This window comes from Rhinoderma darwinii, chromosome 4 (assembly GCF_050947455.1).
Source record: "Rhinoderma darwinii isolate aRhiDar2 chromosome 4, aRhiDar2.hap1, whole genome shotgun sequence".
Lineage (NCBI taxonomy): Eukaryota > Metazoa > Chordata > Amphibia > Anura > Rhinodermatidae > Rhinoderma > Rhinoderma darwinii.
Genome location: NC_134690.1, coordinates 395,513,333 through 395,540,366, shown reverse-complemented (window position 1 = coordinate 395,540,366; position 27,034 = coordinate 395,513,333). Strand labels below are relative to the sequence as shown.

The window sequence follows — 27,034 nt, the reverse complement described above, 5'->3', positions numbered from 1 at the left end:
CATTTCGCTCCGATTGGGCTTTTTTTTTTACATGGCCATTTAAAAAGACGGTGCACAAAAAAAAACACCCCGTAAAGAGAAGTGCGTGTCACTCCTTGAGCCGTTTTTCATTGTGTCAGTAGAAAAACGGCTGAAAATCAGAGGCTCAGCTCCGTATTTTACAGCCGTTTTGCGTGTGAACGTACCCTAGGAAGTCGAAGTTAACCTTAGTCTAAAATGAAATTAGTTCAAAGAAAAAAAAAAGTCTAATAAAAAAAAAACACAAAATCTATTTTCACATCTTTATTATTTCCATCTTACACCGTTATTTATGCATTTCTGTTTTTTTGGCGCCAGATGTTAAAAACAATGATTTCTCCCATGTAGACGAGTGGTGGATAATAACAGAATGAAGTAGCGAGCGCGGAAAAGCTTTCCGAATAATATTCTTATAAAATGTATTTCCACAGGAAATGTTTTCAAAGATTTTAGACATTCATTATTTTCCACGATGTTACATACGGGACATTCAATTAAGAAAAAACACCACCGTTGATTCTTGTATTGCACATTCTGAAATACCGGTGAAGAATTATCCGGATTCAGAATGTTATAAAAAATAAAAAAAAAATTTAATGCAGAATTTTTAAACCATTAAAAAATCCTCAGAAGATTGACGAGAATTGAATATTTATTGCAAATAGAAGACGTGAAATTATATCAGACGTTTATGTAAACCAGTGGGGTGTGAACTGCGCCGGAGATTGTGTCCTGTTAGTCTAGACTTCATTTCTAAGATTTTTGACCTTGAAAAAGTTTGTGATTTGTCTGAGCCGGTTGACTCTGTCCTGGGGGAAGAGCTCGCTGCTCCGCTAATGAGGGCCCAGCAGGGACTCCGGGGTGAGATCCTGGGGGGAAGTCTCTGACTCCTGTTGGAGGAGGACCGTGTGGTGGGAAGTCTCTGACTCCTGGCGGATGCCCTGCCGGAAATTCTCTAGAACCAGGTGGTAGTCCTGGTAGGAAATCCCTGGCTCCAGGTGGGGGGACTCCTCGTATAAACTCTCTAGATCCAGGAGGAGGGAGCCCTGGTGGAATATCCCTGGCGCTAGGTGGTAGGTGTCCAGGTGGAAAATCTCTCAAACCATGAGGAAGGGCTCCTGGAGGGAAGTCCCGGGCTCCTGGAGGGAAGTCCCGGGCTCCTGGAGGGAAGTCCCGGGCTCCTGGAGGGAAGTCCCGGGCTCCTGGAGGGAAGTCCCGGGCTCCTGGAGGGAAGTCCCGGGCTCCTGGTGGAAGTGGACCTGGTGGGAAGTCTCGGGCTCCTGGTGGAAAGTCCCGGGCTCCTGGTGGAAGTGGACCTGGTGGGAAGTCCCGGGCTCCTGGAGGAAAATCTCTCAGTCCAGGAGGTGGAAGTCCTGGTGGGAAATCTCTTGTTCCAGGATGTGGTACTGAATAATCTCTAGGACCATGAATAGGGCCCGGTGGGAACGGTCCACGCATGAGACCCCTTGGATCTGGTAGGGGCATTGCACCAGGTGGGATCATAGATCTTGGTGGAAAGTCTCTAACACCCGGTGGGGGACCGTGCACTGAAATAAAAAATATATAGAAAAATGTAACAAATATATTTCCTAAACAGCCGCTCAGTCCCTGTAGAACGTGAGTAGAGTCGTCCTGTCCTTGTACAAAATAACTTAATATGGTTTCAATTTCTGATCAATGTCAACATCTCTACTTCCTGTCAGTGAATGTAAACAGTAGTTCTTCACAGGCTGGAAAACCGTCCTGACCTAGTCCTCCAGCTCACACAACTGCAGTTTGTTACAATGTACCAGTGTAGGTGCCATCAGGCGATAGTCCAGGGCAGGAGGTAGATTTGTGCAGCTTCTAGTCGCACATAGTATTATGTCTAGACTGATACATTGTAACAAACCCTCAGCTATGTAAGAAAGACTAGGTTATCTAGTAACTGCAAGCAGAGATCCCAAAAGTGTTGAAGAATTGAAACAAACTATATATTTCTATCAATGCCCCACAGTTGGCAACACCCAGCTTTCCCAGAGCCCTGAAAAGACTTCATCGCCTTAGCTACAGATTTAGCCGCCTTTATCTTGACTTTTCTTGTGGGATATAAGGTAACGATGGACCATGTAAAAAGATCTCCGTGCCCCCACCCCCCTGACTGTTCATTCTCCCTCATCAACAATGTTCCACATGAACATTGATTACGTCCTCGTGACGGCCGTTAAAACAGCAGCCGTCCCACGTCCCTATGTACTTCAATGGGGCCGGTCACGCCATAGACTCTAGTGTATGGGGGATGCAGGACATGGCGTCCCACAGGGGCGCAGCACGGATTGTTTTTCACGTCCGAGGTTTTATAAGCCGTGTGAATCTCGTGATTATTAGGCCGGGTTTAGACTTTGCTTTTTGCTGCCGTTTTAAAGCTACGTTTTTGTGCATAAACATTCCCTAGTACGGTTTCCTTAACCCCTTAATGACCAGCCTATTTTAAACCTTAATGACCAAGGTATTTTTTACGTTTTTTCCATCGTCGCATTCCAAGAGCTATAACCTTTTTATTTTTGCGTCGACATAGCGGTATAAGGTCTTGTTTTTTGCGGGACCAGTTGTATTTTTCAACAGCCCCATTTTGAGGTACATATTTATTGATTAACTTTTTTTTGGGGGGGGTAGAAAAAAAACCCCAGAAATTTTGCCACTCTTTTTCGTGTCTACGCCGTTTACCGTGTGATATAAATAACACAATAACTTTATTCAGCGGGTTGTTACGATTGCAACGATACCAAATTTGTATAGTTTTTGTATGTTTTACTACTTTTACACAGTAAAAACGCTTTTTTTTTTTCGTCAAACTTATTTGTGTTTGTGCCTTCATATTTGAAGAGCCGGAACTTTTTTTTAATTGTTCCGCCGATGCAGTTGTATGAGGGTTTTTTTTTAAAGTCAGGATTCACAGAAAACTGCAATTTTTCCACAGTTTATTAAAAATTTTACGGCGTTCACCGTGCGGGTTAAATGATGTAATAGATTTATAGTCGGGGTCGTTACGGACGCGGCGATACCAAATATGTGTAACTTTTTTACTTTATTTTTTTAATAGTAAAGCAGTTTGTAAGGGGAAAAAGTGGTTTTTTTATTTTTTTTTCTTAACTTTATGAAACTTTTTTACTAGTCCCACTAGGGGACTTTAATATGCGATTCTGCGATCGCTATTATAATACACTGCAATACTTTTGTATTGCAGTGTATTATTGCCTGTCCCTTTAAAACGGACAGGCATCTGCTAGGTCATGCCTCCGGCATGATCTAGCAGGCATTCATTACAGGCAGTCCTGGGGGCCTTTATTAGTTCCCCGGCTGCCATCGGAGACACAGACACTCGGCGATCGTATCGCCGGGTGTCAGTGGGATGAGAGGGAGCTCCCTCCCTCTCTCCAAAACCACTCAGATGCGGCGGCCGCTATTAAGCGTCGCATATGACGGGTTAAACGGGTGAGAGCGATACTAATATCGATCTCACCTGTTCGAGCAGGGACGCTCCCAGCCCTCAGCTGCTGATAGCAGCTGAGAGCAGGGAGGTTTGACGGCTCCCTGCTCTGTTTACTTATTCTGATGCAGCGCCGTAAAAAGGAATATGCATCAGAATAAAGCCCGTTAGTGGCCCCTGTGAAAAGCCGTATTGGCGGTCACTAACAGGTTAAGACAAAAAAATATCTGCGTCATATGCAAAGTCTGAATCCAACATTAAAGTTGTCCAGGACTAGAAAGAAAAAAAAAAAAAAAAAGAAAAAAAAAAAAAAAAAAAAAAAAAATCGACTTTAAAAACCAGCGCCACGCCTGTCCACAGGTTGTGTGTGGTATTGCAGCTCAGCCCCATACACTAGAGCCGAGCTGCAATACCAAACACAACCCGTAGAAAGCAGCCATGTTTAAGGGGTAATACATCTTCAACAGGATATATAAAAGTTTCATAGATGGGGACCTCCATCTGTGACCCCCAAATATCAGGAGTATGAAGAGTCCCTTAACCCCAACTTTGCCAGGCAGAGAATGAATGTAGTGATGTGAATACAAAAAAAATACTGCAATAGGATGCGGCGATCCATCACAAGTCGCCTCTAAAAGGGCTCCCGACTTATTTCCTAACCCTCTGAGCCGGGAGTCCCAAGTAGCTGCCCCTCCACGAAGCTCAGGGTGACCCATCCGTGCTCTGGCGTCTGCCTAAGGTGTAGCACAAGATATCCACATCCACAGAACATATTGGGGGGTAGGGGGTGTAACCTCAACACAACACATTGGTCCTACTTTGCGGTAATGATCGTTGACTGAAGGCTCCTCGGGGTGGTGGGTGACCAATCAATCGAGCAGGAGGCATCATGGGAGCGGCAGCGGGCGAGTTCATTACTGGAGTGCCAGGAAATGATGGCGGACCTTTGGCTACTGGCATTACCTGCAGAGAGAGAATCAGTGTCAGTGTTTCTAGGTATTCGTGATCAGGGCGACATTAGGGTGAGGAGCGCGCCCCATACACTGCAGAGAAGGCACCTCACATGCACAAGGCAGAACGGTGCGGCCCTCAATGAAAGGGAATGGATTTCCCTCCCCCAATTATTTAGTTTTTCAGCCTTTCTATCCAATGAATCTGTCACGTGGTGCAATAACCCACAAGTATCCTGCGGCATCTCCGTTATTATCTATGTAATGCATGGCACGGGCGACATGCAGTGAATTCTGATGAATGTATCAGTGGGTACCTAAACAAATACGCAACGGATGCGGTCGTTTAAAGGGACGGTGGCACTGCAGGTTCCCCACGGGGGATCCAGCAGCTGGGACAAGCAGTGGTCCTTTAAAGCTTAAGCCGCAGGTCTCTGCTCTGGTTGATCGAGGCGATCCTGATCGGGGCACCGCCCACTTATCTCCATATGTCTTATCAGGGTATATGGTCGTCACTTCCACCCCTGTATGATTCAGAGCAGGAGAAAGTGCGACTCCACATCTGCAGATTCTCAATCATTCTGTTTTATGACTTTTCAGATAAAATTTCTGGTGGCGTCAAAAACTTTATCCCCATATGATGGATGAGGAGACACGTGTGTGAATTATATCTGAAAATCAAGTTCTTCTTCCCAGCAACGTTTTACCGAGCTCCAAACTCCAGAACCTCGCGCCTCAATACATCACCGGAAGATGGAGAGAAAAAGCAGCGAGACACGGGAAACACAGGAAAAGCAGAAGCCACGACCAAAGCCGCTATACGTGTCACATCCCTCGCATCAGGTCATCCCCCATGTCAGGCTGGGATAGAAATCAGAAGCAGAATTTCTATAATCTACTGTTGCCAGTTTATTTATTTGTCGGCCTTTTGATGGTCATACTAAAAGGGGATCTGTCACTAGTTTAGTAATTCCCCATCTCCCAGCTAATCTAATAGGCGCGGCCACAGTGACAAGAATAGTGAAAATTGTGTCCAAAAAAGTTTATTATTTTAAAAGGATATCTTTAAATATGCAAATGACCCTATACTTGACAAAAGGGCGTCAACAGCAGCGATTCTCCGGAGGTGGAGCCTCCTCACAGCCTCTGACACTGTCCTATCCGCATGAAGCTGCTTCACACAGTGTGAGAGACTGAGGCTGGAGGGAAGGGGGATCACTACAAATAGCCATATCTCCGGCTGTGGACCACCTAGAACAGCGGTTCTGGTGTCATATGAAAGAGGAGATGTGCTGTGAAACAACCGGAGATATCACCAGTTGAAAACAGTCAGTGTGATCATGTAGTATACAGCTTAGATTCCTGTGTTGCTGGGCAGGGAAGGAGGAGAAGCTGGTATGCTGATTGGACAGTGTCATACAGAAAATATTACATCGCCCAGAGTGAAAAGAAAGTCACCTCCCATTTGGCAAGTGTAACCAAATTACCATATTTAGAAAAATGCTCATAACTTGGCAAATAATAAAAGTTTAAAAAAAAACAAAAAAACACACTGTAGTTATCAGCATGACAGCGCCTATTAGATTAGTTAGGAAATGAATAAACTAGTGACAAATAATTACTTAATTTTCATTGAGTTGTTGTTAAAGAGGATCTGTCAAAACCAGAAAAGTTCAAATACAATGTTAAAATGTTACATTGCCCTGAGCTCTCCGGTAATGACCACGAGATGTGTGGTACAGCAGCTGCAGGAGAGAGAAGCTCGGTCCTCCCTGCAGAGGGACGCACACATGCAAGGTTAGAAGCAACGAGCGAACACCAACCCCATGCACTTCCGATAAATACTCACGGGAACCAGTTCCTCGGAATGGGAAGAACTGGCGGGCAAACTGGACACCGCAGACTCATTAGATGGGGTTGGCTTTTTGTTTTGCAAAAAGAAATGAATTTAGAAAGAAGAAAACATACAAAGAGGAACACGATTAAAAGTAATACAGAGGACAGGGAGGGGGCTATGCTCCAGTACTCACCAACCCATCCACACCCATAGAGGGCGACGATGTTCTGGGACCGCTGTTTAACACTGCATTGGAGGGACCAAGATCCACTGGAGGGGGAAAAAACATTATTACTTATTTACTATTATATTTCTTACTGCTGAATAGTAAAAAGCAAATCTCATAAGATATGAATATTCTTCTAACCATTCTGATCCGTATTCATTATATTCTTGTATATAGGGGGCAGTATTATAGTAGTTATATTCTTGTATATAGGGGGCAGTATTATAGTAGTTATATTCTTGTACATAGGGGCAGTATTATAGTAGTTATATTCTTGTATATAGGTAGCAGTATTATAGTAGTTATATTCTTGTATATAGGGGGCAGTATTATAGTAGTTATATTCTTGTATATAGGGGCAGTATTATAGTAGTTATATTCTTGTACATAGGGGGTAGTATTATAGTAGTAATATTCTTGTACATAGGGAGCAGTATTATAGTAGTTATATTCTTGTATATAGGGGGCAGTATTATAGTAGTTATATTCTTGTATATAGGGGGCAGTATTATAGTAGTTATATTCTTGTATATAGGGGGCAGTATTATAGTAGTTATATTCTTGTATATAGGGGGCAGTATTATAGTAGTTATATTCTTGTATATAGGGACAGTATTATAGTAGTTATATTCTTGTATATAGGGGGCAGTATTATAGTAGTTATATTCTTGTATATAGGGGCTGTATTATAGTAGTTATATTCTTGTATATAGGGGCAGTATTATAGTAGTTATATTCCTGTATATAGGAGCAGTATTATAGTAGTTATATTCTTGTATATAGGGGGCAGTATTATAGTAGTTATATTCTTGTATATAGAGGCAGTATTATAGTAGTTATATTCTTGTATATAGGGGGCAGTATTATAGTAGTTATATTCTTGTATATAGGAGCAGTATTATAGTAGTTATATTCTTGTATATAGGGAGCAGTATTACAGTAGTTATATTCTTTTATATGGGAGCAGTATTATAGTAGTTATATTCTTGTATATAGGAGCAGTATTATAGTAGTTATATTCTTGTATATAGGGGGCAGTATTATAGTAGTTATAATCTTGTATATAGGAGGCAGTATTATAGTAGTTATATTCCTGTATATAGGGGCAGTATTATAGTAGTTATATTCTTGTATATAAGGAGCAGTATTATAGTAGTTATATTCTTGTATATAGGGGGCAGTATTATAGTAGTTATATTCTTGTAGATAGGTGGCAGTATTATAGTAGTTATATTCTTGTATATAGGGACAGTATTATAGTAGTTATATTATTGTATATAGGGGCAGTATTATAGTAGTTATATTCTTGTATATAGGGGGCAGTATTATAGTAGTTATATTCTTGTATATAGGGGGCAGTATTATAGTAGTTATATTCTTGTATATAGAGGGCAGTATTATAGTAGATATATTCTTGTATATAGGGGGCAGTATTATAGTAGTTATATTCTTGTATATAGGGAGCAGTATTATGGTAGATATATTCTTGTATATAGGGGGCAGTATTATAGTAGTTATATTCTTGTATATAGAGGCAGTATTATAGTAGTTATATTCTTGTATGTAGGGGCAGTATTATAGTAGTTATATTCTTGTATATAGGGGGCAGTATTATAGTAGTTATATTCTTGTATATAGGGGCAGTATTATAGTAGTTATATTCCTGTATATAGGAGGCAGTATTCTAGTAGTTATATTCTTGTATATAGGGGCATTATTATAGTAGTTATATTCGTGTATATAGGAGCAGTATTATAGTAGTTATATTCTTGTATATAGGAGGCTGTATTATAGTAGTTATATTCTTGTATATAGGGCCAGTATTATAGTAGTTATATTCTTGTATATAGGAGCAGTATTATAGTAGTTATATTCTTGTATATAGGGGCAGTATTATGGTAGTTATATTCTTGTACATAGGAGCAGTATTATAGTAGTTATATTCCTTTATATAGGGGGCAGTATTATAGTAGTTATATTCCTTTATATAGGGGGCAGTATTATAGTCGTTATATTCTTTTATATAGGGGGCAGTATTATAGTAGTTATATTCCGGTATATAGGAGACATTATTATAGTAGTTATATTCTTGTATATAGGGGCATTATTATAGTAGTTATATTCTTGTATATAGGGGCAGTGTTATAGTAGTTATATTCTTGTATGTAGGGGGCAGTATTATAGTAGTTATATTCTTGTATATAGGGGCAGTATTATAGTAGTTATATTCTTGTATATAGGAGCAGTATTATAGTAGTTATATTCTTGTATATAGGGGGCAGTATTATAGTAGTTATATTCTTGTATATAGGGGCAGTATTATAGTCGTTATATTCTTGTATATAGGAGCAGTATTATAGTAGTTATATTCTTGTATACAGGGGCAGTATTATAGTAGTTATATTCTTGTACATAGGGGCAGTATTATAGTAGTTATATTCTTGTACATAGGGGCAGTATTATAGTAGTTATATTCTTGTATATATGGAGCAGTATTATAGTAGTTATATTCTTGTATATAGGGGCAGTATTATAGTAGTTATATTCTTGTATATAGGAGCAGTATTATAATAGTTATATTCTTGTACATAGGAGCAGTATTATAGAAGTTATATTCTTGTATATAGGGGGCAGTATTATAGTAGTTATATTCCTGTATATAGGAGACATTATTGTAGTAGTTATTTTCTTGTATATAGGGGGCAGTATTATAGTAGTTATATTCTTGAATATAGGGAGCAGTATTATAGTAGTTATATTCTTGTATATAGGAGCAGTATTATAGTAGTTATATTCTTGTATATAGGGGCAGTATTATAGTAGTTATATTCCTGTATATGGGAGCAGTATTATAGTAGTTATATTCTTGTATATAGGGGGCAGTATTATAGTAGTTATATTCTTGTACATAGGAGCAGTATTATAGTAGTTATATTCTTGTACATAGGAGCAGTATTATAGTAGTTATATTCTTGCATATAGGGGGCAGTATTATAGAAGTTATATTCTTGTATATAGGGGGCAGTATTATAGTAGTTATATTCTTGTATATAGGGGGCAGTATTATAGTAGTTATATTCCTGTATATAGGAGTAGTATTATAGTAGTTATATTCTTGTATATAGAGGCAGTATTATAGTAGTTATATTCTTGTATATAGGGTGCAGTATTATAGTAGTTATACTCTTGTATATAGGGACAGTATTATAGTCGTTATATTCTTGTATATAGGAGCAGTATTATAGTAGTTATAGTCTTGTATATAGGGGCAGTATTATAGTAGTTATATTCTTGTACATAGGGGCAGTATTATAGTAGTTATATTCTTGTATATAGGGGCAGTATTATAGTAGTTATATTCTTGTATATAGGAGCAGTATTATAGTAGTTATATTCTTGTACATAGGAGCAGTATTATAGAAGTTATATTCTTGTATATAGGGGGCAGTATTATAGTAGTTATATTGCTGTATATAGGAGACATTATTGTAGTAGTTATATTCTTGTATATAGGGGGCAGTATTATAGTAGTTATATTCTTGTATATAGGGAGCAGTATTATAGTAGTTATATTCTTGTATATAGGGGCAGTATTATAGTAGTTATATTCTTGTATATAGGGGGGCAGTATTATAGTAGATATATTCTTGCATATAGGGGCAGTATTATAGTCGTTATATTCTTGTATATAGGAGCAGTATTATAGTAGTTATATTCTTGTATATAGGAGCAGTATTATAGTAGTTATATTCTTGTATATAGGGGGCAGTATTACAGTAGTTATATTCTTGTATATAGGGGGCAGTATTATAGTAGTTATATTCTTGTATATAGGGGGCAGTTTTGTAGTAGTTATATTCTTGTATATAGGAGCAGTATTATAGTAGTTATATTCCTGTATATAGGAGCACTATTATAGTGGTTATATTCTTGTATATAGGGGGCAGTATTATAGTAGTTATATTCTTGTATATAGGGGCAGTATTATAGTAGTTATATTCTTGTATATAGGGGGCAGTATTATAGTAGTTATATTCTTGTATATAGTGGCAGTATTATAGTAGTTATATTCCTGTATATAGGAGCAGTATTATAGTAGTTATATTCTTGTATATAGGGAGCAGTATTATAGTAGTTATATTCTTGTATATAGGGGGCAGTATTATAGTAGTTATATTCTTGTATATAGTGGCAGTATTATAGTAGTTATATTCTTGTATATAGGAGGCCAGTATTATAGTAGGTATATTCTCATATATAGGGGGCAGTATTGTAGTAGTTATATTCTTGTACATAGGAGCAGTATTATAGTAGTTATATTCTTGCATATAGGGGGCAGTATTATAGAAGTTATATTCTTGTATATAGGGGGCAGTATTAAAGTAGTTATATTCTTGTATATAGGGGGCAGTATTATAGTAGTTATATTCCTGTATATAGGAGCAGTATTATAGTAGTTATATTCTTGTATATAGGGAGCAGTATTATAGTAGTTATATTCTTGTATATAGGGGGCAGTATTATAGTAGTTATATTCTTGTATATAGTGGCAGTATTATAGTAGTTATATTCTTGTATATAGGAGGCCAGTATTATAGTAGGTATATTCTCATATATAGGGGGCAGTATTGTAGTAGTTATATTCTTGTATATAGGAGCAGTATTATAGTAGTTATATTCTTGTATATAGGAGCAGTATTATAGTAGTTATATTCTTGTATATAGGAGGCAGTATTATAGTAGTTATATTCTTGTATATAGGGGGCTGTATTATAGTAGTTATATTCTTGTATATAGGAGGCAGTATTATAGTAGTTATATTCTTGTATATAGGGGGCAGTATTATAGTAGTTGTATCTTGTATATAGGGGTAGTATTATAGTAGTTATATTCTTGTATATAGGGGGCAGTATTATAGTAGTTATATTCTTGTATATAGGAGCAGTATTATAGTAGTTATATTCTTGTATATAGAAGCAGTATTATAGTAGTTATATTCTTGTATATAGGGGAAGTATTATAGTAGTTATATTCTTGTATATAGGGGGCAGTATTATAGTAGTTATATTCTTGTATATAGGGGGCAGTATTATAGTAGTTATATTTTTGTACATAGGGGGAAGGATTATAGTAGTTATATTCTTATATATATATTGGGGGCAGTATTATAGTTATCTTCTTGAAATCCATCTTTTGAATGTCTAACGTCTATGCTGAGATATTATGGTTTGAAGTTACAGGCCCAATGCCTGAGGCTGCACATCACTGATGACATTTTGCGTTCCTATTTTTTTCAGGTGCAGTGTTGTCAGAGGCTACATGTGTCCAATCAATAAAGACGTCAATATATTACTTGAAAAGAGGCAGTTATCTGTGTATAAGAGTGTAACACCAGTGTGATAACCTAGGAGTTACACTAAGGGTATGTGCACACGATAACGTCAAATACGGCTGACTTTATGGAGCTGTTTTCAGAAGAAAACAGCTCCTGAATTTCAGACGCAATTGATCATACTCGCGTTTTGCGAGGCGTCAATTACGGACGTAATTTGGAGCTGTTCTTCATTGAAGTCAATGAAAAACGGCTCAAATTACATCCCAAGAAGTGTCCTGCACTTCTTTGACGAGGCTGTTTGACAGCGACGCGTATAATAACAGGTCGTCTGCACAGTACGTCGGCAAACCCATTGAAATGACTGGGCAGATGTTTGCCGACGTATTGGAGCCGTGTTTTCAGGCGTAATTCGAGGCGTAAAACGCCTCGTTTACGCCTGAAAATAGGTTGTGTGAACCCAGCCTAAGGATACCCCACACATTGTCAATCAGGGACTTCCTGGATCTGTGTACAATAAATGATCACATGATCTGTCTCAACCAATCAGCAGTTTTGAAAAGTGTGACATACACTATAGCTGCTCAGAAACAGGAACCATGGACTGCATCACATGATGATTTTCAGAGCTGCTGATTGGCCAAAAGGAGTCACGAAAAATCCACAGAACCGGGATGCTCTTTTTTTTCCAGACCCCTTTAGACACTTTAGGGGTTCTGTTTAGTGGGTGTAATTGTACCCACCCTCATATTAGGGCATCACACTGTTGTCCATATTTTAATAGGTCCGCCAAAGACAGTTTCTAAAATTGTGATAGATTAATCCTGGAATATAATATTATACAATATTAATGAAGCTTTAAATGTGAATAGTGCCATATGTCACTATATCAGATCGACCCCCTCTCATGTATGTGCAGTGTTAACCTACCAGGTGCAGAAGTTCTTCCAGATATCTCAGGGTGGATGCGCCGGTGTCCAGAAGTATCTGCTCCACCTTCAGAGAGCAGAAATAAAATGTAAGTTAAAAAGCGTAATATATCAGTAGCATTAAAAGGGTTTTCCGTGACTGTAATAATGATGACTTACCCATAGGAAAGGCTATTAATATCTGAATGGTGGGGGTCCGATTCAATCCCACCGATCAGCTGCATGAGGAGAACCATATACTTTCTATGGTTTACCCAGGCATAGTGCCATACATCTGGTTGTGGCTGTGCCTGGTACTGCACCTAAGCAGGGGCATATCTAGGGGGGGGGGGGCAGGCGGGGCATGTGCCCCGGGCGTAAGGGAAGGGGGGGGCGCCGAAGAGCAGCTGATCGCTGCTGATAGGCGCCCCGTATGTCAGACACCTGCAGCAGCTTAGGAAGAGCCAGGAAATTAGGGCGTTCTGACTGGGGTCTGTGACGGCCAGGGAGTGGACTAGTCCAGTCACCTGACCACACGTCAGTGACAGGAGGTCAGATGACTCAGGTTAGGGGACAGGTCCACTCCCGTGCTGCAGCCTCCCTGCATCTGCCTCTACTCTGTGCTCTGCCGAGAAGCAGAGAGGAAGCTCCGCCCACAGCCCGTCCTGACCTGTCAGCAAGGAGACCTGGTGAGTGTCTCTGTGTATATGTGTGTGTATATGTTACAGAGTGTGTGTGTGTGTGTGTGTGTGTGTGTGTGTGTGTGTGTGTGTGTGTGTGTCTTATATCTACTACATTATCTGTACTCAGAGTTTTATCACTGTGTTATCTGTGGTGTTACATAGGACCACAGGTAACATCTACTACATTATCTGTACTGTGTAGCAGAGCTGAGATTGTAATTTAGCACAATGTTTTATCTGTGGTGTTACAAAGGACTGCAGGGGACACAACTACATTATCAGTACTCAGAGAGTTCTCACTATGTTATCTGTGGTGTTACATAGGACTGCAGGTAACACTACTACATTATCTGTGTTGTGTACATATGTGCCTGTGTGCGTATATATGGGTCTGTTTGTGAATGTGTCTTTGTGCTTGTATATTTGTGCCTTTTATGTATTTGTATATGTCCTTGTCTGTGTATTTATCTGCCGGTGTCTGTGTATATGTGTTTGTACATCTATATATTTACCTGTATGTATATATTCCAGATGTGTGTATGTATATTTGCCTGTATGTCTAAATATCTGTCTATGTATGTACAGTATATATGTTCCAGCGTGTCCATATATGTGGTTACGTTTTGGTTTGTGTAGGGGGCAGCAATAGAGAGTCCCGCACAGGGCGCCATCCAAGGTAAGGCCGGCCCTGGCTGTCACCGACCCTAGTCAGAAGGAACTCCGCCGCTGCCTGCGCCGAATGACCTCCTCGGCTCCTCCGGTAAGTCACACCAGGCAGAGCGGAGAGTGGTAGAGGTAGGCTACCGCTCACCGGTCTGTTCACAGTGTGGCGCCAAGTACAAGGGGGGTGGGGAGTGTGGCGCTATTTAAAAGAGGGGGAATGTGGCGCTATTTACAAGGGGGGGGGGAGAGTGTGGCGCTATTTACAAAGGCGCAGCGGGCTGTGTGTGGCACTATCTACAAGGAGGGGGGGGGGGGGAGTGTGCCGCCATCTACAAGGGGGGGAAGCGGGCTGTGTGTGGCGCCATTAACAGGGGGCTGTGTGTGGCACTATCTACAAGGAGGGGGGGGGGGGGGGGGGGGGAGTGTGCCGCTATCTACAAGGGGGGGAAGCGGGCTGTGTGTGGCGCCATTAACAGGGGGCTGTGTGTGGCCTCTAATTTATTTTTATGTTAATTACATTATAGAACTATATCGCTTGTAAAATGTAGAAATGCTTTTATACTCGCGTTATATTAAAAAATATTGTGAAAAAAATTACACCTCATTGATTGGTAGGGAAAGAAAACATGGCGGGGGGAAGGACATGTCGGGAAATAAGTTGGGGGGGGGGGGCGCCAATCTGAATCTTTGCCCCGGGTGCAGGAGAGCCCAGCTACACCTCTGACCTAAGAGCATTGAAGTGAGTAGGGCCTGAGCTGCAGTACCAGGCGTAGCCACCACAAAGGACCACAATGGATAGGCCATCCATATTACAGTACCGAAAAACACCTTTAACCCCTTAGTGACCAGCCCATTTTAGGCCCTAATGACCAAGCTATTTTATTCGTTTTTCTATAGTCGCATTCAAAGAGCTATAACTTTTTTATTTTTTCGTCTACATAGCTGTATGAGGACTTGTTTTTTGCGGGATTAGTTGTACTTTTTAATAGCACCATTTTAGGGTACATATAATTTTTTTATTAACTTTTTTGGGGGCGATTATAAAAAAAAACCTGAAATTCCACCATTGTTCTATGCGTTTTTAAATTGACGCCGTTCACTGTGCGATGTAATTAACATGTGACCTTTATTCTATGGGTCGGTACGATTACGGCGATACCACATATGTAGAGGTTTTTTATGTTTTACGACTTTTGCACAATAAAAACACTTTTGAACTAAAATTATTTGTTTTTGCATCGTTGCTTTCCAAGAGCCGTAACTTTATTATTTTTCCATCAATGTAGTGATTTTTTCGACTTGTTTTTTGCGGGACGAGACGTAGTTTTGATTGGTCCTGTTTTGGGGTGCATGGGACTTATTGATTCATTTTTATTATGACTTTTTTGGGGGGTAATGGAAAAAAAATTGCAATTTCGCCATAGTTTTTTTTTTTACGGTGTTCACCTTGCGGTTTAAATGACATATTAACTTTATTAATGGAGTCATTACGGTCGCGGCGATACCACATATGTGTACTTTTATTTATTTTTTACTAAATAAAACCACTTTTTATGGAAAAAAAAATGGATTTTTTTACTGTACTTTTTATTAATAATCTTTATTTCACTTTGATGACTGATTTTATTAGTCCCACTTGGGGACTTTACTGTGCGATGTTCCGATCGCTGCTATAATGCTTTGGTATACTTCGTATACCAGAGCATTATTGCCTGTCAGTGTAAATCTGACAGGCAATCTATTAGGACGTGCCTCCGGCGAGTCCTAACAGGCATATGTCCAGGGCAGACCTGGGGGCTTTTATCAAGCCCCCGGCTGTCATGACAACCCATCGGAGACCCGCGATTGCATTTGTGGGCCGCCGATGGGTGACAGAGGGAGCGCACTCCCTCTGTAAACAAAGTTAAACGCCGCGGTCGCTATTGACGGCAGCATTTAACAGGTTAAACGGCCGCGATCTAAGTAAACTTCGATCACAGGTGTTGGAGCAGGAGCTCAGCTGTCATCAGACAGCAGAGCCCCGGCCCCAGCCTACACGGGAGACCCGTGCAGGACTTAGACTAGGCTCACGTGAAAAGGCGTATTGGTGGTCACTAAGGGGTTAAAAACCTACTGCATGACACGCTCGTACAATAACGGCACACACCGCGGTGGATACAATGTCACACTGGTCATTGAACACCGTAGTCACATAATGTTGCATGAATGTGCCCTATTGCGGACTCAGCACCGGGGGACCCAACAGTGGTGGCAGAGGAACGTCACTTGTTTTTAGGTCCAAAATTCTGTGCGGATTAATTTTTTAATATATCTTTGTAGTGGTCGGAGGTTAGTTTTTCTGATACAGAGATCCAAATCCTTTGTATAGACAGATTTAAAAAGACAACACCAATTCTGGCTACCTGCAGTCACCACTAGGGGTAGTCTACTGCACACTGTGTTATTGGTTTTAAAGGGGTTTTCCAGTCCCTAAAAATTGATGGCCTATCGACTCCCGGTAGCCCCACCGATCAGCTGTTTTGAAGGGTGTGCAGTGCTCATACGAGCGCTGCTTCCCCCTTCTTTTGTACTTGCTCACTGTGAATCGTCACCACAGATGTAGCAGCGATTCACAGTATTGGAGCCTTCTTGTCCCATTGAAGTGAATAGTAGAAGGCTGCAATACCAGCGAATCACCACTACATCCGTGTCGACAATTCACAGTGAGCAGTAGAAATGAAGAAGCAGCGCTTGTACGAGCGGTGCACCCCCTCAAAACAGCTGATCGGTGGGGGTATCGGGAGTCGGACCCCGACCCATCAGCTACTGATGGCCAATGCTGAGAATAAGCCATCAATTTTTAGGGACTGGAAAACCAATTGTACAAACAGTGTGTATTATGTTCCCTAGCTCCCCCTAGTGGTAATTGCAGGCAGCCGGCTGTGAATCAGGAAAACAGAGCTCCGACTGTTAATAAAGATATAGTGAGTATTTAACCTATTAAAAATATATATAACATGGTATTAAAGGGTGGACATTCAGTTTAGGACTATAAATATTTATACCAACTTATTAATCTCCACCCAAAATAAAATAATATTTTTTTTTATAAACAATTAGCGTATACGACCTCGGTTCAGCCCCTGTAATAGTCGGGGGTGGATACGACATCTTTGTGGTCTTAATTTTAAATGGGCAGCAGACACAAGATCTAAATCTGGAAAAACAGATGATTTATTTCATGAGATCCTGGGACATGTGACCCTTTACTGAACTGAAGGAGTGACTGTAATTTAGGAAAGTAATTTGGGACAGAGGTTTAGTTCTATATTTGTTCTGCCAACATCCCCCCCCCCCCCCCCCCCCCCGGTTTCTTTCCTGCCAGACGGTTCGCTGCAGAGTCAACACGACCGCATCATCGATCAACAAGCTTTGTGGGTGAGGTCATGAAGGAGTATCAAACAAAATACAAACTCCAGCAAAGCCAAGACGTGTCAGATGTCTCCCCCCAGATCAGCAGTTGCTGTGAGATTCAATGGGTTAATGAATTTGGACTGATTCTCGTTCCCACGCCTCATACGGAAAACACGATCCCTCCGATAAGTGTACAGCTTCTTTAGTTCATAAATACATATATCGGCTCAATATGAGTAGTTGGGTCACTTCGTAAATACATGACATTAATTAACTTCTACCGATTCGGAGTTACAGCCTGTATGATACTCCAGAGCTGCATTCACAATTCTGCAAGCTTCAGGTTGGAAATCTCTCAGCATCCTCTTCTGGTGCAGTGTCTGCCTAGAGTTTACTCTGGCCATTTGCATTCTGTTAATTGTAATCTTAATCTAACACAAAAGACACAACAGTCGCTTTGCAATAAAGGAGCTCAACCGTTAGGGGTGTGTCTGTCGACAAGCTTGTTGACAGTTTTCAATACGAGCAAGCAGAATACGGATATATAATACAGACTACAAGTCGGGATCAATACAAAGGTTTGTTTTTTACAACAGATTATTGTACAGCGCCTTGCACATAACTGCATATTTTCTGTGTATTCGTGGGGAACTAACCTTTCAAGTCCTCTGATCGGCTAAGGTTGGCTGAAGCGGATCGTACGGACACATCCATCATTATCGGAGGGGAAGGTGCCCCCCCACTTACTGGTGAAGGGCCAAAAGAGCCGTCTCTACTCAGGGTACCTGCAATTAAAATGGAGAAAAAGTGAAATATGAAAGAATTGTGACTAGTGAAATGCTGGTACATAACAGTGTATGTGATAAATTATACCTTGCGATTATATTCGCACAGCCGTGCTTCATACAACGAGAGGGGGCCATGTACAGGCTGAGCCGCTGCTGCATGCGGCCACAGCTAGCGAGGGGGGGGGGGCGCTCCCATAATGTAAAGGGAGCAGATATTTTAATTAAATTAAAGTAGCAAGTGAATTTATTTGTAGTAACATGGCCGATAAAATGATGGCTGCCTACAACCACCACTAGGGGCGCCTTGAGAGCCTTTTGCATTTATTTGTACAATAAATGCAACTAAGCAGCATGGGGTAGGCTCCTAAACTCCCCCTAGTGGAGGCTGAAGGCAGGCAGAATTTTATCACGTGACTATGTCTATGCGGGTGACTTGGAGCTCTGGACTAGAAAAACTAAGCTCTTATTCACATAAAATATGTATTTTGAAACTAAAAGGGGTTGCCCAGTTTAGAAAAACACCCATATTAGGAATTTTGAGTTAATAGAGGGGGGTCCTCTGTTTGGGATCCTCATCTCTTGGCCAGAGTGGAGAGCGGTTACATAGAGCGTCTCTCTCTGGAGGACCTGTCCTGTAATTACAAAGACAACACATTGATATTAATGTGCACTGTAATGCTTAGTTTCCCCTGTGATGGCGCTGCAGAGAAATTCAACACTTACTGTCAGGTTTAACCACAGATCACAGCTGATCGTTCGGGGTCCCAGCAGGAGGACACTTTGTGATCGGCTTATTGCCATGGGACCCTACTAGCAAGTCCAAAGAGCAAAAGCCCTTTAATCAGAACAGAAAATAAGGAGTTGTCAGAGGGACGGATCGTACCTCTCCTTGGTGGGGGCTGGTGTTCAGGTCTTCCTGGAGTTGGTTTGACTATGGACGGCCTCTGGAGAGCCACAATCCTTTGGTTTACTTCAATGAATCTGTAACGGGAATATAGATACAATTGCAGTAAGATTTACATCTTCAGATATCCAAAGTACTTCATATTGTAAGGTTTCCTAAAGCTCTACAAACTATAGGCTGAATATACAGCACTGGTCTTCAGCTGTTGCAAAACTACAACTCCCAGCATACCCTGACAAGCAGTCAAGGCATGCTGGGAGTTATAGTTTCGCAACAACTGGAGATCATGGTTATAGAAGATGGTTATAGAATGACTGTCTTCTGGAATCTCAGAATTGAAGCATGAACGGACAGGACACAAACCAAAAATATCTCCACTCAAAACCTGAGAATTGGGCTGGATTCACACCGGATGAAAATGCTGCGGATTTTCTGCAGAGTGTCCACGACAAAATCTGCACGTGTTACATGTGGATTTTGTGGTGGATTTCTGTGGAAACATACAGAACAGAAGGGGCACGCTGAGGATTAGGAAATCATCCAGAAAATGTTAAGCAGCATGTGGATGAGATTTGTTCAAATCTCATCCACATAGTTGGGATTGTAATCTCCACGCGGAGCGTCTGCAGTATTTCCGTCCCGTGTAAATCCAGCCTAAGGCCTAGTTCACACAGATAGCTGGAAAAAGGAATGACCACAGCACCGGAGAAAAATACAATGTAGTATAATGGGTGCAAGCCTTACAGGAACCTGATCCAAGGTCCCATGAATGGAGACCGCAAAATTCAAAAGGCGAGGCAGCACATCCAAAATAACAGGAATTTATTTACCCACAAATGCGACGTTTCAGTCCAACAGGACCTTCCTCCACCCTGTGTTGTGTTGGACTGAAACGTCACATTGGTGGGTAAATAAATTCCTGTTATTTTGGATGTGCTGCCTCGTCTTTTGAATTTTGTAGTTCAGAGTCTTTTGCAGGCAGAAAAATCTGTCTCAAACCTTTCAGGAATTTTTCAGGCAGGGCCGCTGAGCGCCGCGAGCAAAAAACACAGCGTAAAACGCTTTCTCTGTCGCTGTATTTTTTATGCTCGTAGGCAAAAAAAACTCCTCCGCCTCTCATTGAAATCAATGGGAGGCAATTTCGGACATTTTCTTGCGTGGTTTCCGTCACGGTTTCTGCGTCAAAAACAGCGCCAAAAAACTCTGCGTGAGGTAAAGCTGAGATCTGCTGCTTGTCCAAATCCTGTCCCTAGCGGTCCCTGTACCTATGATCTGTTGGGGATTGTCGTCACCATTGATATTCTTCCCCTGATCAACAACACAGCGGTAACAGAGACTGTAGAGAGAAATATCTCATAGATCGGATTATTCCTTCCCCCTGATCCGCAGAGCATCCAACATAAACAGCATTCAGCATATTTTTTATTATAATTTTTTGTTATAAAATCACAATCCAACAAAAACAAGTTTTGTGCTTCTATCAAACTAGTCTTGTACCAATTTTATGAAGAGAAAAAGTTGTCAGTAAAAACACTCACTTCTGCCTTAGATTTGCACACTCTCGCTTCTCTTCCGCCAGGGTCCTTTCTGCCGTACGAGCCGTGAGCTGGTGAACATAACAATGACAAATTATCGTACAACGCCTATACCCACATATGGCAGGATACGGGTTCCCTTAGTCTAGGTTGTTTTGACATATAATATGTATTATCTCAGGTGAAAGCGGAGGCTATGGCGATGGTGTTTTTTCGTGGAGATCTCATGAAGACCGCACACACACGTAGCTGATCACTTCCTGCTACAACCCAGCAGCTTTGTTGTACCCGGGGGGGGCACCCGGCTTTCAAGTGATCGATGGGTCCGATATAAGCAGCGGCATTGAGCCAAAAACAGAACCAACAGAGTCTGACCGCTGGACACCTGACCTGCTCCAGCTACATTGCAGGAGCTTTAAACTCGTGCCATAAAGTTACAATGGCGCAGGTTTAAAGCCCAGAACCATGTGACATTAAATAAGGTGCGCGGTCCTCAACTGGTTTAAATAGTGTTTAGCAATAAGTGTTGATTAAAAAGGTCTCCTTTTTCGTACTCACCCAGTTTTCATGCGCCTTTTTTTCATGACTTGCAATCTTATAAGGGAACAAAAAAAAATAAAAAATATCTGGTAATCCGGTCTATGCACGGCGGTGCTTTATAAAGACAGATAATCCATAAATAAGAGATTCATGACTTGTATAGATCACGTTACCTGATTCTTAAAGGATCTCTCGGTTTTTTGCAGCTCCTCTTCCATTTCTTGAATGCGCTGCCTGTTATATGAGCAGATATATTATAAAAGATCAGCGCACATCATGATCCCTCACCAGCTGAGTGAATGTGAACGTGTTCAGCTCAAGTATGACAGGAACATGAAGTAAAACATACATTTCCATCTAATACAAGATTCATAGGATTCTACGAGAACGGAGCCTTTGCCATACAAATATCATCTCATATCATTGCTCTTATATGTGGCAGTAAATAATCCCTGGGAAGATCTTCTATACAGGCCGGCCCAACATCAGACCAATTATGTGCCCATATCTCATCATTTCCTACTAATTGTTCAGAGATCCTCGCACGTGTAGAATAAATCTGTGTGTTCGATATTGAATGTTCCCATTTATCTGAAGCGCCCAATATCTCCAGCAAACTCCGCATGACTGAGGTGAATAATTGGGCTCATTTTCTGGGCCATACATGCAGCAACATGGACGGACGTTATAATGTGGGCAGCTAATAGACAGAACCCGTCCTCTACCAGTGAGGAGGTGGAAGAACGTACTTGTAGATTTTTACTTCGTCGCTGGCAATGATGGCTTTTTCATCCGCTACCGATAACTTCTGCTCCTTTTCTTGCCTCTCATACTCCTCCTGGGTCAGTTTTCTGGATGAGGGAAATAAGACAACAATCAATTATGGATCTCAGGATCGCTCGTCCCCATACATTTCCATCATGTCTGCAGCACATATTTACACAAGGTGATGCGCTGCTGACAACGATAATATGCGAGGCTGCGTAAACGATACAATCAGCTTCGCTCGTTCATCAGCTGATCATTGCCCTGTTTACGCAGGGCAATTATTGGGAACGAGCGTTTCGTAAACGCTCGTTTGCCCAATAATTGTGCGGAGTAAAAGGGCCCTACAGAAAATTGATTGAAGACAATTATGGAAAAATTGATGGCCGACCCTTAGGATCGGCGATCAATGTGACACGTGTGCAGCAGTCTCCTGTGGAGCACTGTGGCCCTTTATTGCATTACGGACACAAATGTCGGTGCCGCAGTGTCTGGTACTGCAGCTCCGTTCACGTAATGGGCGGAGCTGAAGTATCACACAGTTATAGGATTGTCGCGGTTATAAAGAAGTACCGTAAGGGAGGTGAATTGGCCATTTACACACAGTCCTTTCTCCTCTCTAAACATAATGGACTCTTAGTGCTTATTTTATTTTTTACTGGGTTTAGAAAACAAGTGAATGGTAAATTGCGCAACATTTTAATTTTGGGAGAGGGCCAAGCGTCACTATTTTCAGGCTGGTGAGGGCCCAGTAGAAAAAGTTTGAGAAACCGTGGTGTAAGAAAATCAAATACGAAATCAGAATAAAAATGGAACAAAGATGGAACCACATACGTTTATGCACTTTTCGAAACCGCAGCCAAAAAGACAAAGCATTAGGTTGAAAAGCTTTTGTGGGTTATTTTGCGTGGGGGGGGGGGGATGAAAACACGATCCCTGAAACCCGTCCGATGCTGTAAATGAATCTGGACGTTCCTAGAATTATAATAATAGAAGGTCTCTAGTAGAGATACGGGCGGCGCAATCATAGTACTTACTTCTGCAGCGCCATCTCCTTCTGCTGATAAAGCTCAGTGAGGATTTCCACTTTCTGGCGCAGGGTTTTGCATTCGTTGTCCAGTCGTGTCTTCTCAGAGTGCAGAGAGCTGGTGTTGTGCTGGAGTTGCTTAATTTGCTCTGGATAAGAAATAGAGAAATTTAGATTTTAGTTATTTTCTCAGGGGAAAAAGCTGTAAACAGTTAATAGCCCCCGCCCCTCCCCCTCTCATTGACTAGGGCAGTACTAGCTTATTAACATGGGAACAGAGGAAAGATGCTCCACGCACCACCAGGGTTTGGTCTGGAGAAGTTGTGGGAGGCTGAAGAGGAAATGATCCTACACCGGCTGTAGTAAGCCATCCTTTTCCTGCAGCCGTACACCGTCAGCTCCAGAAATACATCTCGCTGACGGTACATAGAGGTGTGACCCTTACCCTTTCTATGGCAATACTAGAAAATTGGGGCAACACGTGAGAATTTTCCAACAAGTGAACAGATTATTCTATCCAGAAGAACCAGACTGTGAATCGCTTCCTGAGGATAGGCTGTAAACTTCATGAAGAAACTTTTAACTTAAACTTGCTTATTGGAGGGCGCTAGTTTAGAAAAACAATTTTAAAATACTCTGAGGGAATTCGGAGTTAATCCCCCGGCTTTAGGACTGTCAACTATTAGCCAGTGGATAGCGGCTACAAACAGAGTTTCTTTTTCTGTGAAGGACCTGTACAGCTGCGTATTACATAGACAGTTCACTGATTTCAACAAGAACTATGTAATGCGTCATTTCACCTGTGGTGGCGCTGCAGGGAAACTGAACACCTGCTGCCTGGTTCATCCACAGTTTACAGCTGATCGGTAAGGGTTCCAGCATCAGGACATCCTGCGATCAGCTTATGATCTGAGAATCCTTTTAACAAACAGAGATTGTTCAAAGCAGAGTACTGCCTTAAACCCTTGCTGCTGCTGCACCCATTTTTCATTTTCATCATTTTACTTTTTTCCTTCCGGCTTTCCAAAAGCCATAGAATTTTTCCGACGACATAGCCGCACTAGAGCTTTTATTTATTTTTTTGCCCAGAAGCCCACGCCATGATCCCACCCCCCTGATTATGACGTACATTTATGTCAAGTGTGGGTAAGTAGTTAGGTTGAACTTCTAAAAACAAAATAAAGTGTTAATATATATATATTTTTTTTTAAATATTCTAGAAAAATGTTCTGTTGGGAATTATTGCAAATCAAAAAATATAACATTACTAGTACCAACTGGTTCTGGTGGTCACTGTGCGCCAATTAGTTGAAGATCTCCAAAATTCAACACAAAACGTGATGAATTTGGTGTACAGGAGAGTAAAGCATTCTACAATTCTTGCTTTGCACCGTATTTTGGCTTAGATGTGATGACGGTTTTGCTAAACCATCTTAAACCCGTTAGTGACCGCCAATACGCTTTTTCACGGCGGCCACTAATGAGCTTTATTCTGATGCATACGCCTTTTCACGGAGCTGCATCAGAATTAATCTACAGCGCCGGGAGCAGTTAAAACTCCCTGTAGCCGACAACTTGGGGAATCGCTGCTCGAGCGGTCGGATCAAAATCCACCCGTTTAACCCCTTAGATGCAGCGCTCAAAAGTGGTTTTGGAGGGGGGGGGGGAGCTGCCTCTCTCACCACACTGGCACCCTGCTATGCTATGGGATCTCAGGGTGCCAGTGTCTTCTATAGCAGCCGGGGGCCTAATAAAGGCCCCCAGGTCTGCCTGTAGAGGATGCCTGCTAGGGCATGACCCTGACACTGGGACTAGTAAAAGTTATTCAGAAATAATTAAGTGAAAAAAAAAAAGAAGAAAAACCCACTTTTCCCCCTTACAAAATACTTGATTAAAAAAAAGTTACACATATTTGGTATCGCCGCGTCCGTAACGACCCAAACTATAAAGCTATTTAGACCACTCGGAGAACGCTGTAAAAATTTTTTATAAAAACCACTGCCAGAAGTGCTGCTTTCTGTTCATCCTACATTCAAAAAAATGTGATAAAAAGTGATCAAACAAAGTCACATGTACTCCAAAATGGTACCGATAGAAAGTACAAGTCATCCCACAAAAAAAAAAAGCCTTCATACAGCTGCATCGGCGGAAAAATAAAAAAAAAAAGTTATGGCTCCTCAAATATGGAGAAACAAAAACGGAATTTTGAAAACAAAGTGTGTTTTTGCTGTGTAAAAGTAGTAAAACATAAGAAAAGTATATAAATTTGGTATTGACGCAATCGTAACGACCCGCTGAATAAAGTTATTATGTTGTTATTTATACCACACGGTAAACGGCGTAAAGTAAAGACGCAAAAAAAGTGGAGAAATTGCTGTTATTTTTTTCTTTTACACCCCAAAAAAAGTTGAGAGGTCGGTGAGGAACCAATGAGCGCCATGTCATCTTTATTGTTTACCCCAGGCACAGCGCCATTCATTTGGTAGTGTCTGCGCCTGGTATTGCAGCTTAGTCCCATTTACTTGAGTAAGACTGAACTACTATGAACAGTCCCAGGCACAGCCACTACCAAATGTACAACTGATCGGTGGAGGTGCCGAGAGCCGGACCCAGACAGATCTGATATTGATGGCTTATACTAAAAGATAGGCCATTAATATTACACTCCCAGAAAAACCGTTGAAGCATCTCTACTGTTAAGTGACAGGTCTTGCTGCTGTGTTCTGAGGAACCTCATCAGGTTTAAGGGATGCCTAGTTGGGAACTACGGTTCTAGGGGTTTCTTTAGACTGTGAACATGGCATCTCTTTGGATCACTAGTAAGTTCTTAATTTACCATTATGATTTATGTTTTTCACTTTTCCATCGTACCTTCCAGGTCATGCCGTGCAGAAACCTCATCTGTAAGTTTCCTCTGATACAAATCTTTCTCTTCCTCGATGATCGACAGTGTTGTTTTTACCTAACAGAAAAATTCAAGGGAAACATCAAACACAAATATCAGCTAAGTCATTGACTAGGTGTAGTATAGAGGAGCGGTCAGCTCTCCTGTGTGGTGTAGTAAAGAGGATCTGTCAGCTCTCCTGTGTGGTGTAGTATAGAGGATCTGTCAGCTCTCCTGTGTGGTGTAGTATAGAGGAGCTGTCAGCTCTCCTGTGTGGTGTAGTATAGAGGATCTGTCAGCTCTCCTGTGTGGTGTAGTATAGAGGAGCGGTCAGCTCTCCTGTGTGGTGTAGTAAAGAGGATCTGTCAGCTCTCCTGTGTGGTGTAGTATAGAGGATCTGTCAGCTCTCCTGTGTGGTGTAGTATAGAGGATCGGTCAGTTCTCCTGTGTGGTGTAGCATAGAGGATCTGTCAGTTCTCCTGTGTGGTGTAGTATAGAGGAGCTGTCAGCTCTCCTGTGTGGTGTAGTATAGAGGAGCTGTCAGCTCTCCTGTGTGGTGTAGTATAGAGGATCTGTCAGTTCTCCTGTGTGGTGTAGTATAGAGGAGCTGTCAGCTCTCCTGTGTGGTGTAGTATAGAGGATCTGTCAGTTCTCCTGTGTGGTGTAGTATAAAGGATCTGCAAGCTCTCCTGTGTGGTGTAGTATAGAGGATCTGTCAGGTGTCCTGTGTGGTGTAGTATAGAGGATCTGTCAGCTCTCCTATGTGGTGTAGTATAGAGGAGCTCTCAGCTCTCCTGTGTGGTGTAGTATAGAGGAGCTGTCAGCTCTCCTGTGTGGTGTAGTATAGAGGAGCTGTCAGCTCTCCTGTGTGGTGTGGTGTAGTATAGAGGATCTGTCAGCTCTCCTGTGTGGTGTAGTATAGAGGATCTGTCAGCTCTCCTGTGTGGTGTAGTATAGAGGATATGTCACCTCTCCTGTGTGGTGTAGTATAGAGGAGCTGTCAGCTCTCCTGTGTGGTGTAGTATAGAGGATCTGTCAGTTCTCCTGTGTGGTGTAGTATAGAGGAGCTGTCAGCTCTCCTGTGTGGTGTAGTATAGAGGATCTGTCAGTTC

At 41.5% G+C, this 27,034-nt stretch overlaps 2 protein-coding genes across 5 annotated transcripts in view; one reads left to right on the top strand and one right to left on the bottom strand.

Moving 5' to 3' along the window:
• TAF1A (TATA-box binding protein associated factor, RNA polymerase I subunit A) overlaps positions 1 to 27,034 on the top strand; it is a 471,716-nt gene that overhangs the window by 328,768 nt on the left and 115,914 nt on the right. The gene's annotated exons all lie outside the window — the stretch shown is intronic.
• The window catches only part of MIA3 (MIA SH3 domain ER export factor 3), a 94,627-nt gene continuing 67,860 nt past the window's right edge, over positions 268 to 27,034 (bottom strand). For 2 of the 3 annotated variants that reach the window (XM_075863366.1, XM_075863365.1), the window contains exons 17-29: positions 25,910 to 26,000; positions 23,049 to 23,187; positions 21,996 to 22,097; positions 21,420 to 21,480; positions 21,265 to 21,300; positions 20,710 to 20,777; positions 19,151 to 19,248; positions 18,136 to 18,264; positions 12,763 to 12,828; positions 6,468 to 6,544; positions 6,287 to 6,358; positions 4,306 to 4,450; positions 268 to 1,565 (exon numbers count right to left, since the gene is read on the bottom strand). In XM_075863366.1, the coding sequence (XP_075719481.1) occupies positions 772 to 1,565; positions 4,306 to 4,450; positions 6,287 to 6,358; positions 6,468 to 6,544; positions 12,763 to 12,828; positions 18,136 to 18,264; positions 19,151 to 19,248; positions 20,710 to 20,777; positions 21,265 to 21,300; positions 21,420 to 21,480; positions 21,996 to 22,097; positions 23,049 to 23,187; positions 25,910 to 26,000 (1,878 nt within the window). In that variant the 3' untranslated portion in view covers positions 268 to 771. The remainder of the gene's footprint in view (positions 1,566 to 4,305; positions 4,451 to 6,286; positions 6,359 to 6,467; positions 6,545 to 12,762; positions 12,829 to 18,135; positions 18,265 to 19,150; positions 19,249 to 20,709; positions 20,778 to 21,264; positions 21,301 to 21,419; positions 21,481 to 21,995; positions 22,098 to 23,048; positions 23,188 to 25,909; positions 26,001 to 27,034) is intronic. The other variant, XM_075863363.1, reaches the window with a different exon arrangement.